Genomic DNA, 12797 nt, shown 5'->3' on the forward strand with positions numbered 1-12797 from the left:
GTCCAACAATTATTTTGAGTATCAAGGATTTTGATCTTTATATCAAAGATATCCCTCAGAGAGCTTCTCATGTAGAAGACTACACTATTATATCCATATCAAAAGAACACCCTTCAAGGATTGTACATATTGGGTCTATTGTCTCAAATGAGGAGAAGAAAAATTAAGTATATTTTTATGTAAGAAGCAGGATGTTTTTGTGTGTAGTCTGATAGATATGCCCAGAATCGACCTTGAGTGATCGTGCAATCCCTCAAAGTTAACCCAATATACAAGCCAGTAATCCAAAATAAATGAAATTTTTCATCAGATCATCAACAAGCAAACGAGCTGGAAGTTTATAAGCTTTTGAAAGTTGAATTTATACGGGAAGTACACTACCCCACTTGGTTGGCGAATGTCATCATGATAAGAAAGGCTAGTGAAGCTTGGAGAATGTATATAGAGTATATATATCTCAACAAAGTATACCCAAAGAAAAGTTTTTTGCTTCCTTCTATTGACCAGTTGGTCGATACCACCTTTGGACATCAAATGGACTACAATCAAATAAAGATAGATCCTTTAGATGAGGAGGCAATGGCTTTTGGATAGATAAGGGGTTACACTATTATCTAGTCTTGCCATTTGGGCTCAAACATGCCAGATCAATATATCAATGCCTTATGAATAAGGTTTTTAATGACCTCATAAGACGTACTATAGAAGTATATATTAATGATAACCTGGTAAAAAGTCTTCAAAATTTTCAATATATATCTCACTTAGAAGAGTGCTTCTACCTGCTACGATGCTTCAACGTGTGACTAACCCTGCCAAGTGTACTTCTAGAGTCGCATCTAGAAAAGTCTTCAAAAATTTCAATATATATCTTATTAAAATAGTGTTTCTACCTACTACGATGCTTCAATGTGCAACTAACCCTGCCAAGTGTACTTCTAGAGTCGCATCTAGAAAGTTATTAGGGCTTATGGTAACCCTCTAAGGAATTGCAGCCAATCTTAAGAAAATTATGGCACTAAGGGATATGGTGCCTATAAAGATTATCAAGGAAATCTAGAGACTGAATAGAAGGGTGTACTGTCTCATTTCCTGGCCCATTCATGAGATAAATATTTGTCATTCTTCAAGATACTCAAAGGTGCTCGTAGCTCAGTATTCCAATTGATCGATGAATGCCAAGAAGCTTTCAAACGATTATAAAATATTTGGCATCTCTACCACTACTTTCTAAACTAATATCAGGAGAAAAGTTGTATTTGTATATGGCTATTTCTACCCAAGTTATCAATTTGGTCTTGGTAAGAGAAGAAAATGATGTACAATGCCCCTATATATTATATCAATAAGATTTTTTTTGAAATAGAGGGACATTATCCACTAGATAATAAAATAGATTTGGCATTAGTTTACTCTGTCGGAAAACTACACCCTTACTTTCAAGCTCATGTAATTGGAGTCTATATAAGTCTGTCGCTGAGAAGTATCCTATAAAAGCCAACTCGTCAAGTGCTTTATAGAACTGGGAGAGTTTGACATCAATTACCTACCTAAACCCGATATCAAATCTCAAGCACTTACAGATTTTGTATTTGAATGAACCTTTGATGAAGATTACTGAAGCCAATGCCAAACAGTTCCTATGACAGAATATAATTTGTAATTTTGGCATTCCTATAAGGGTTATCACCGATAATGGGACCCTAATTTATTATAAAAATCTTTGCATCTTTTTGTAAGAATTTTTATATTCAGCTAGTCCACACAGTTGTCACCCATCCTCAAGCAAATAGGCAAATGGAGGTTACAAATTGAACAATTTTAAAAGGGCTAAAAAGAAGCCTAGGGAAAGCTCGGGGGCAATGGGATGAAGAACTCCCAAATGTCCTCTAGGTTTATCGAACCACCAACATAACTCCTACAGGACAAACCCGTGCAATATCTGCTTTAGTATGGAAGTAGTCATACAGGTTGATATTAGAGTTCCAAGTAATAATGTTCAAACTTTCAACTTCAGTAACAATGAGGAGAAGCTCAGAAATAACTTGGATCTCCTCCCATAAGTAAGAGATATAGCCTCACTTTGAGTCACTGCATATCACCGAAGAGTTTCTCATCACTACTACTAGAGGTTGAAACCTTGATGTATCTCAATCGAGATTCTACTTATGTGTAGCATCAAGGTAGCTAAAAAGGGCCCCCAACGTAACAAAATCTCTCCCCTATGGGAGGGTCCTTATTTGGTGGCTACTATGGTCAAGCGTGGCACCTTCAAATTGAAGGATGCTAATGGGAAGATGCTCACTCAAACTTAGAATATTGGAAACCTTTGCAAGTATTATCAATAGGTGTTGATAGTACTTTTTGTCTTATATTATGTATTTTCTCCCAAGTCATTATGATGTCCTCGTAAGTATCCTTTTGTATTGTTATACTGATCTCACATTCATCTCTTTTATGTTGAATGTGGTAAAACTCTTCTAGCTACTATATTCGTAAGTTATATAAGGGATTTATTGTACTATCTTATATAATGCAATAATGTGATTTCCACTTTGTTCTGATAATATCTCCTCTTGTAAAATAAAAAACAAATAAAGAATCTAACATCTTTATCCATGATTCAAGAAATACAAAATTTACATTGTATTTCAATCACTGGATGATCAATATCAAAGGAATTTGATCCAACCTATTCCATATAGTTTAATGTTATCTAACAAATGCTTTGACTAACAATCTCATATAGGTCAAATATCCTAGGAGGATGTCTTGAATATCAAAATCACTGGATGATCAATCTCAGGGGTATTTATTCTAACATCTTCCATACAAATTAAATTTCATCAAGGAAATTCTTTGACTAATAACCTAGGATAGGTCAAACATTTAAGGAGGATGTCTCTTACACTAGCTTAAGTCAAAAGAGCCAACTAAAATATTTCTCATCATCCAAATTTGAAATAAAACTAAGTAATTTTCATATGCATATAAGAAAGAAAAGAAAAGAACACTAATAACTTATTAATATATCATATATAATATATGACAATATCAACATCAAACATATCCTATAATCACTAAAATATAAAAAGTGGTACAACCAACAATTGAACAACACTACATAATTTCAATATCATCATCATCCTTAAGGGCAAAGGTCTTCTGTAACTCACTCTCTATCTCATCACCATTATAATATAAGAAAGAGTCACCAAAAGCCTAGCTAAGTGTTAACCCCTTGATCTCCGCTCCAGTCATGCGTTGCACCAGACTGATGCCCTTAAGAAAACCTTTAATGAAGCCTTCCTCCATACACTCCAACTCCAAGGCCTTTACCTCCACATCATTTATATGAACACGAGCTTCCCGAATCTAATCCTGGATGATCATCTTGAAGGTAATAGACTTCTTGAATTCTTATATAATTCTAGAAGGTGACTATTCTAACTTGGAAATTGCTTCCTTCTCAGACAACAAACTCTTGAATCGCTTGTTCTCATTTTCAATGGATACAATCTTCTCCTCAAGGACCTACTGATCTTTAACATGCTGGTTGATTTCTACCTATGCATCTACTAACGCAATATGCAGATGGTCCATCTGTTGATTCTATAAAGAGGCTAAAGTTTCCATAGTAGCCAATTCTGCACTACACTACTAGCTGCTCCTCCACAGTCTTCATCTCCCTGATCTTGTTATTATACATCTTCTTGTACTCTCCTTAGAGATATAAGACCTTCACAAATTTATTATTCCAATCATTTAAGGTCTTGATCATTTCAATTTTAAGATCCATGTGTTCTACCAACTAAAATAATAAAAAAATCTTATTAAGAGATATATCCTTATTAGAATGAATAAATATATCAAAAAAGAAAATGGGAACTCACCAACTCCTTAGATAGTCGATGGCCAATATATTGATTTTTCAAAATATCTTTTGAAATGTGTGACTTAGATGGAGAGACATGGTGACATTTGCTAGTGACAATCAAAATCTACTCCACTCTTTTCTTCTTGAATGCATGTGGATCACCCTCATTCCCTGATCATTTAGGTGGAGCCTTTAAAGGTTGAATAATTGCCTCAAGGACTTTAGCCAACTTCTTTAGCATATGAGCATGCGATCTCCTTGCATGAGTAGATATTACAACCTTAAAAAAATATTCTTCATCTACATATCTACTAAAATATTGTACCTCATAGTAGAGGGTGTCAACATCTGGGAGATTGAGTATCTTCGGTAAATCCTCTACTCCAACGTGTAGGGGAATGGATAAATCCTTAAGTTTTTCTCATTTTTCCTAGAGATTCTAGTTATTCTGCACAAAAAAATTACTAACCCAACTCTTTGATATGTATTGAGTGCAAATATCCAATCACTTGGATCTTAAAGAAATACGACCCTGCATATCACCAATAAGACTACCCTTCCGAGAAAGGTACTCTGGAGACAACACCGCTCCACGATCTCTAAAAAAAACATGATCAATTCATTATGATCAACATGGCTCTATAAGAAAGCTGGGAAAAATGCATTACACATGTCACTAAAATGTCAATCAACTTTGGAGGAGGGGGAAATCATAGCCTCGCTTGCAAACTGAACTCGTACACAATCAAAAATTTTGGAGGAAGGGAATAGGAATGAGCAGATTTTTTAGGCACTTTCATTACAAGATCATTAAGGAGATAAATTTTTTTCCTGAAAATGATCAAAGAATCGCCGGTTATGGTGGATACAACATCATTAGCTTTGGCCACTTTCTTAGTCTTCTTCATACCCTTAGATTGGATAGCATGTCGATTTCCTTTGGCTATGGGGATTCTGGTAGAGGTAAGGTCGCCCATTTGAACTTTTACATTAAAGAGGGGCATTGAATTTGAGTTGGAGATGCCACCTATCAAAAATAGTTGAAGACATATAGAGTAACAAGAAAAATGAGGAAGAAAGAAAATGAAAGGTTACAAAAATTCTAACTTCTATATAAGGAGAGGGACACTAGAAAGGGGGTATTTATATGATGAAAAAGGGGCAAAATTTTTTGAAAAAGAGAGGGAAAGCGTCTTCTAAAAGCTTTTAAAATTTTTAGAATATTATATAAAATTTTGGATTTTTTTTGGGCTCAAAAATGACAATTTTTTGAATTTTTAAAGAAAATCATAAAAAATAAAAAAAAATAAAATAATATAAAGGGGTAACTATAGCCATTGCCCCATTAAAAAAAGGGCGTTGGCCCCACAAAAAAACATTACAAACTGCCTTCATTGATCGCATGCTCTAAGGGGGGCGCCCTTTCAAAGCCGGCTGATGGCCGGCTAGTTCGGCCATCAAATCACTTATGTGCCCAATTTTTTGGCCCGGACAGTCCAAATTAGACATTTTTTGGGTCCTTGAAACCATTTTTCGACATTTCGAACTTAATTCAAGCAATTTTAAAGCTCAATGGAGCTCCTATGATCAAATTTGAGTAAAATTATATTTTTTGGAATGTAATTTTTGGACATTTTTTGCGATTCGATTAAATTGAAATATTGTGACATATATTTTCGGACTTTTGATGCTTCATCTTCTGAAAATGATGGACAACTGATATTCATCAAAGAATTTTCTTGACCAGGCACTAATTGCAAAGCAAAATAAAGTTGGAAACTTCAAAAATTAAATAAAAAATCATATGAACTTTAATTTTGGCAAACTTATAGTCAAACTGAAGGTCTCAAAAATATGAACTCAACGACACCAAATTCAACCCAATCTGAGCTCCAATGGGTCCAAATCAAAGACTCGAAGCACATTTGGAAGTTTCAATCCATAATTTGGATTATGAAATAGTTTCCAAATGTGGTGTACTTATAGTCGAATCAAGTGGATCAATGAGTTGAATCCAACGAGCCCAAGATTGCCAAATTCTGATATCATTAAGATATTCAAATACTCAATAAATGGTCCATGATCAAGGGATTTAACATCGGTCGTCCATTCAAACCACTCCCAATTTACCCTTGATCCTTCTCTTATTTATTGGTCATGCCACTCTTAGAAAATTATAAATAGAACCCTCATTTCTCATGAGAGGGAACCCAAGCCAGAAGAGAAGAGAAGGAAGAGAGCTTTCTTGTCACCAGACTCCTCGACCACCACCGGACTTCTACCTGATAGCCGACCGATGCTGAAGTTCTGCCCAATTGTTGACTGACGTCGAATTTCTGCCCGACTGTCAATTGAAGCAAGATTTCCGCGTGACAAGCAAACATCGCCGGATTTCAGATCTCTGTTTGTAACTAAATTTCAATTTGGGAGTTGATTATTGTAATCTGATCGTCCTCAATTTCAGAGACGAGTTAGTCACTTGTAATCTAAGCAAATACTAGAGTGGAATCCTTTCAATTAGGTGTGGCCCTATGATTTTTTTTCCTTTTCCATAGTTTCCATATAAAAATTTTGGTGTTACACTTTTCTTCTGTTTGTGTGCTTAATATTCGTACAACACTGAGATTAAAATTTTTTAACTCTATCGATGCGTATATTCTAGCCCGCAACAATACTATAACCTATACTATACAAAATTTTGACATGTTTCATTTACCTATTTATATATTGATTATCTATAGGTATTTAGTCACTCTTAGCCTTTTTGATTTATTCATGCTACATGTATATCTTATTCTTTATGCTTATATATATGAGTTAGTTATTGAGTTTAAATTGTTAAATTTATTGGTCATTAACTTTATTATAGCATGTCTCATAAGAGTATTTACCACAACAGCATATTTGTCAACTGTACAGTCTAATAGGTAGTTTTATTTGTTTATTTTTTTTCGTATTTTATTTGATTTTATTTGTGGATTTAGGTAGTTTTATTTTAGTAATTGCTTATTTTAGTGCTTGTTTTAACTACTATTATTTCTACTTTATTGATATGCTATAATTTTGGTTTAAAATAAAAAATAAAATTATATTTTTTTTCTTTATTTATTTATTTTATTACATTACTTGCATATAATTTTTAAAAAAATACAAAACATGTTTTTCTTATTACTACATCAAATCTCGATGTTTTTGGGCGAAACTAGGGTGCAAGTGAGCCGAACAAGCTCAAACTCGACTTGATAAGGAGCTCACAAGCTGAGCTTATGAAGCTGCGAGCTAAAAGAAAAAAAAAAAAAAAAGCTGCAAACGGACTTAATCGGAGGTCAAGAAAAAAAATGAAAAAACTTCTTCCATGGCATTATCACGTCAACAGCTGTCTTCTTCTTCTTCTCCTTTTGGCCCTTCTTCTTGTTTGTCAGTCTGCACCTAAAAAATGAGTCGTGTAATCGAGCTCGAATCACTCTTCCTCTTGCCTGGTATTTCAGACGACTTCGAATCAGGCCCTCATCTTCTTCTTATTGTTAGATGTTTTAGACATTGTGAATCGAGTAGTCAAGCCGAGCTCGAGCTATACGAGTCGAGTTCGATCTCACTATGAAGTAGCTCATTGTGAGGTAAATTGGCTCAGGTCAATAACATCAATATTCGATTTGACTCGTCGTTTAGACCTCTAGGCCAAACATCTTAAATATTGGCTTGAAATATCGTGACTAAACATAATTTTTATTAGGTGCGGAATTTATACATAATTTTGTGTCCATACTTCAATAAAATCATGACACATGTACTATACATGTGTATATTCTTTTATATTTCTTATTTAAAGCTTTTTTCCAGCATAAGTAACCCGGCCCATAACAAATCATGTTCAAATTTTAGGGCTGAGCATTGACGCTCTTTTTTTAAATGAAGGGCCACAAAAACATCATATTTTTAGAATTTTAGTTCAAAAAAACATTTCATAGATGTTGAGAAAGAAAAATGAGTGAAAACCGATGAAGATGAAGATGAAGACTGCTATGGAGGAGGTCAAGGCGATGAAGATGAAAACTAGTCTAGGGGAGGCCAAGGCGACGAAGATGAAGACTGATCTGAAGGAGGTAAAGGCGATGAAGATGAAGATTTATTTGGAGGAGGAGAAGCCGTTGAAGATGAAAACTGGTCTGGATAAAGGAAAAGCCGATGCGATTACTATTGGTTAGGAGGAGGAGAAGCATGAAAATGAAGACTGGTTTGGAGGAAAAGTCGATGAAGAAACGAGGAATAATAGTTTTTTCTGTACACTTAGGGAATATGTAATTTTGAACTATTATTTGTATATTGATAATTTTTTTCTGTACACTTTGGGGGAAGAATGAAGATACTTTGCTTTATTTATGTTTTTTTTCATTGTAGATGATTATTAGAAAAAACATCACCGATAGAATAACACCATATTCTTAAATAAGGTCTGCTATGTACCGCTATGTATCTGTTATATTGGCTGTTATATTGAAATTTTGGCATGCATCGGTAGATATTTTAATCAAAACTGAAAATATGCTTTGTACCACTGCATTAATTTATGTGATGTTTTGTTTATTTTGATATTGTAGATCTCGGTACCGCTCGGTACCACTCGAAATTGCTCAGTACTGCTCCGTACCGCTTGGTATTGCTTGGTTCCGCTCTATATATCTCAATAAGCAATAATAAATAACTATATATTTCTTAATCATATTTCTTACAACTAAATCAATATGATTGATACATAGCAGTACCAAACATAATTTTTCCCTTAATATCAATTCAATATTTATATCGAAGAACTCTAAGTACCAATGCTCGGTACCACTCGGTTTTGAAACTCGCTACCGCTTGGTATAGCTCGGTACTGGTCGGTACATCTTTGCAGCGCTCGGTATCATGCTAGGTATAAAAATTTGGTCCCTCTCAATATTGTAACTTGGTACCGCTCGATACTGCTTGGTACTGATCTGTACTAGTCGGTACCATTCTCGGAACTTGTCGGTACGAACTTGTCGGTACCAATGTTAATTCTATTCTTTATTTACAAATGATTATGTTTTTAACTAGATGGTACCAAGCTATATCGAATGGTACCGAGTTCCCATTTTGTGTACCGAGAAGCTAAGGCATATAAATAAGCTAAGAAAGTTTTAAAGTTTATGTAATTCATATTTGCGAAAAAGATGAGAAAGCTTTAAAATGAACTAAAATATCACGGAGTACAAACGACTGCACTTTTACTACTAAAAATCATGGAGTACAAACGACTTACAAACTTTGAAAACAAACAGAACTTTAAAATTACTCTTACAATAAAAATTTGTTCTGGGAGCAGCGTCCCCGGAAACCCCCGCAGGGAGCGCTGCCCTCTCGGACCCTCGGCAGGGGGCGTTGCCCCCTCAGAACCTTCAACATATTCCCTAAATATACAGAAAAAACTGTTATTCCTGCAACCTATTCTTCTTTCAACTTCAACTATCCCTCTTTCTCTTTCCGGATGTTTGCATATCATTATCTTTATCGGCTTTTCATAGTTTCTTTTTTTCTCAACAGCTATGAAAATATATTTTGAGCTGAAATCTTAAAAATTATGAAACTTTCGCGATATTTCATTTTAAAAAGAGTGCCAATTTGAAACACTAAATTTGAAATGGAATATTTTGGACCGAATCGATCAGGCTGGCAAGAAAAAATAAAAAATAAAATAGAAATTAACATCTACTTGTACAGGCCAAATGCTACGATTCCTCCGGAAGCAGAGCTGTATCTGGTGTAGGCACCTGATAAAAATTCGACTAGACGACAGCAAAATCATTAAATATTTGCATTTGTTTTAAATAAAGTTTAAATAATTTTAAAATACAACCTGATTAAATTTGCGAGAGAAAATATTCGACTCCAAATTTTCCCGACGGGAGAACTAATGCTCTTTTTGTTTTCAACTTTTATAATGAGTGTTATAAGAAAAGCCATTAGCTCGCTTCTTCTCTCTCTTCGTCGCGTCCCCTTCACTCGAGGAAGAGCAAACCCTAATCTAGGAGATGGCAAATAGCAATTTGCCCCGTAGGATTATCAAGGTAATAGATCTATTCCGATCTTACAAGATCTTAGATGAATTGCATGCTTGAGACTAGTATAAGTGCATCTGCCTATTGCCAAGACCTGGATTTTTTTATCTATTGTTTCTATCGTGATTTTTGGACCATGACGTTTATTGGTTTATCGATCTTGTGTTTTGATAGGAAACGCAGCGTCTCCTTAGTGAGCCAGGTAATTTGTCTTTCCTTTTGCTTTGTCTAATCTTATCAGTTGGAACCGTTGATTTTGAGTTTCTGGGGTTAATTTAGCTGATATTTGATGAATTAGGGCTTTTGCTCATGTGATGAATTTTAATCTATATGACTTTTGCCCCTCTTTTTTTATTTGTTGGTTTGCCGATGTCCTGCAGCTCCAGGGATCAGTGCGTCGCCCTCGGAAGAGAACATGCGTTACTTTAATGTGATGATTCTTGGGCCGTCACAATCTCCATATGAAGGTGGCTTGCCCTCCTATTTTGATTGATTGCTTTGTTGTTTATTTTGTAACAGCATGCTAGTCGATCTTTGTTTCTGTTCTCCCTTGTATGGTTTGTTAGCGTAAACTTGGGTAAATAGTCATGCTAGATGTATGGTAATATTTATTTTAGTAAAGTGAACTCCGTGTGTTGCAGCTTTTGATTTTCCAATTTAAGTGGAGTCCTTTTTTTCCCTCCCTTCAGAGTTCACTTTGCTTGAAGGGTTAAATTTTTTATCTGAATAATCTCTTATTATGACTCCTCAAAATTCATCCTTTTCTCTTGCTCTCATTTTTTTCCTTGTTGAGTTTTATATTTTTTTATATATTACGATATATATCTAAAGAAAAAATGATATTCAGTGAGGGTGACTTAAATGGATATATATGTACATAAGATGATTCATGTTGGGGGTTGACTTTGGGAGTATTCATGTCAAGGATTGAAAGGAAATAAAAAGGAAGCGAGATAACCCATACTTGTTTTCATCGCTGAGCATTATATTTCAATAAAGAATTGTGTATATGATGGGAGGATATGGAATTCGTCTTACAAAGTGGAATCTTCTTGTGGGTCCTCATTAGGAAGGAAATTATTATTATTTTAATATTATTAGTCTGTTCAGCAATGGGATTTAAAATATCTAGTATAGGTGGCATCACTTGAGGTAAATGTTTGAGGAGTTAGAATGCACTAGAGCAAATGTTAGTTTGTCTAGATTCGGAAAATTATCAATGTCCTCAACACCATCATCTCAAATTGGTCTATAGTAAGCTTAAAGGATGATAGTTTGTTGATAATGTGGGAGTTGACTTATTAACAACTGTTTTGACGTGCTTGACATCAAACATAGAGCTATACAATGGAAGGGGGCTGAGAGAAGAGACAAATAAGTGCTGAAAGAGAGACTTGAGGGGAGGTGACGGATGAGACATGATAGAATGGATAAAAGGAAGAAATTGAGAGTTGGAAAATAGAAAAAGATGGCTGTTTGGAAGGGCTAGGAGTAAAATTCAAATTCATTATGTTATCAATCATATAATCCAGAATCCAAACTCCAGGGTCTTATTTATGGTAAAAATACTTTAATAATAATTGCACATAATAAACTTAAATAAAAGTGACCTAAAAGTTATCAAATGGGTAAGTTCAAATACATCAAAGAAAAACCTAAAACTTCCTATCACTAATAAAGTGTGAAAATGACTAATCAATCTCATGTTTTTGATGCTGATCATAAGTCTTGATTGGATGCATCAAAGAAATGCGGTAGACCGAATGTAATATGGATCGATATTGTTCAAAAGGATTTGTGAAAGGTTTAAAAACTCATGCAACATTTCATGAATGAATGGAAAATGATGACTCAAAATGCCAATCCCAACTAGTTGGGATAAGGCTATTGATTATGATGGGGTACATTGCTCTGCTGCTTAGGACAAAAAAACTCATATATTAGTCGCCAAAATGTTTCCTAAATGGGAATATTTGTAAGTATTTGTTTATAGAAAGTTATATTTTAGTATCTGTATTTGCTGTTTTTGGAATTTAGGCCTTTGTATAGTAGTTTTGTTCTTACAAGTAATGTATTTTTTGTGTGGATAATTCATTTTTCCATGTTTATATCAGTTATGTAGTACTTTGTTTCTTACAAGTACTGAAGTTTTACTGTGGATAATTCATTGTTACATTTTTTTAATCATTATGTAATAGTTTGGTTCTTACATGTAGTTTACTGTCGATAATTCATTGTTCTATGTTTATATCAGTTATTTCAAAAGGTTGCTCTTTCTTGGCTAGATTTAATATTTAAATTGCTGGTTTTGTGATGTGATGTGCCAGATTCGATTGTGCTTGAGCTGCACTTGACTATATGACATTTAATTGATAGCTGATTAAATATGGATATTAGGTGAATTTGTATGAGAATTTGTTTGTTGATGAGGCTGTGAAGTTATTTCCTGCCTCAATGATATTAATTATCCAGCAGTAAAACAGCTACTTTTAAAAAGGATCGCATAGGGTATTACCATTCTCAATAAAAGTATCTGTTGTGAGAATTTGATTGTTACTGTTACATAAGCATCCAGTCAATGGCTGCCATAATGATTATAGTAGTCACTATGGTTACAATAATGATCTATATTTTACATTTTTGTCTTAGACCCTCCATGAAATAGTTTTAAGCAATGTTTTGAAAACGGACCTGACCGGCCGGTTTGACTGTGAACTGGCCAAGTTACTAGTCCGGTCAAATTCAAAAACCGGATCCAGATTTGTATCAAATTTGCTCAAATTGCTTCGAGCCACCGGTTGAGCTGGAAAACCAGTAAAACTGGTCCCGATTTTATATAA

General features: G+C 34.4%; 1 protein-coding gene across 1 annotated transcript in view; it reads left to right on the forward strand.

Moving 5' to 3' along the window:
• Nucleotides 1–9802: 9802 nt before the first annotated feature.
• The window catches only part of LOC110109748 (ubiquitin-conjugating enzyme E2 36), a 35180-nt gene continuing 32185 nt past the window's right edge, over nucleotides 9803–12797 (forward strand). Inside the window, exons 1-3 of the mRNA XM_020840969.2 lie at nucleotides 9803–9966; nucleotides 10132–10159; nucleotides 10338–10424. Coding sequence (XP_020696628.1) covers nucleotides 9931–9966; nucleotides 10132–10159; nucleotides 10338–10424 — 151 coding nt within the window. The 5' untranslated portion in view covers nucleotides 9803–9930. The remainder of the gene's footprint in view (nucleotides 9967–10131; nucleotides 10160–10337; nucleotides 10425–12797) is intronic.

Source organism: Dendrobium catenatum, unplaced genomic scaffold, assembly GCF_001605985.2.
Source record: "Dendrobium catenatum unplaced genomic scaffold, ASM160598v2 fragScaff_scaffold_370, whole genome shotgun sequence".
Classification (NCBI taxonomy): Eukaryota; Viridiplantae; Streptophyta; class Magnoliopsida; order Asparagales; family Orchidaceae; genus Dendrobium; species Dendrobium catenatum.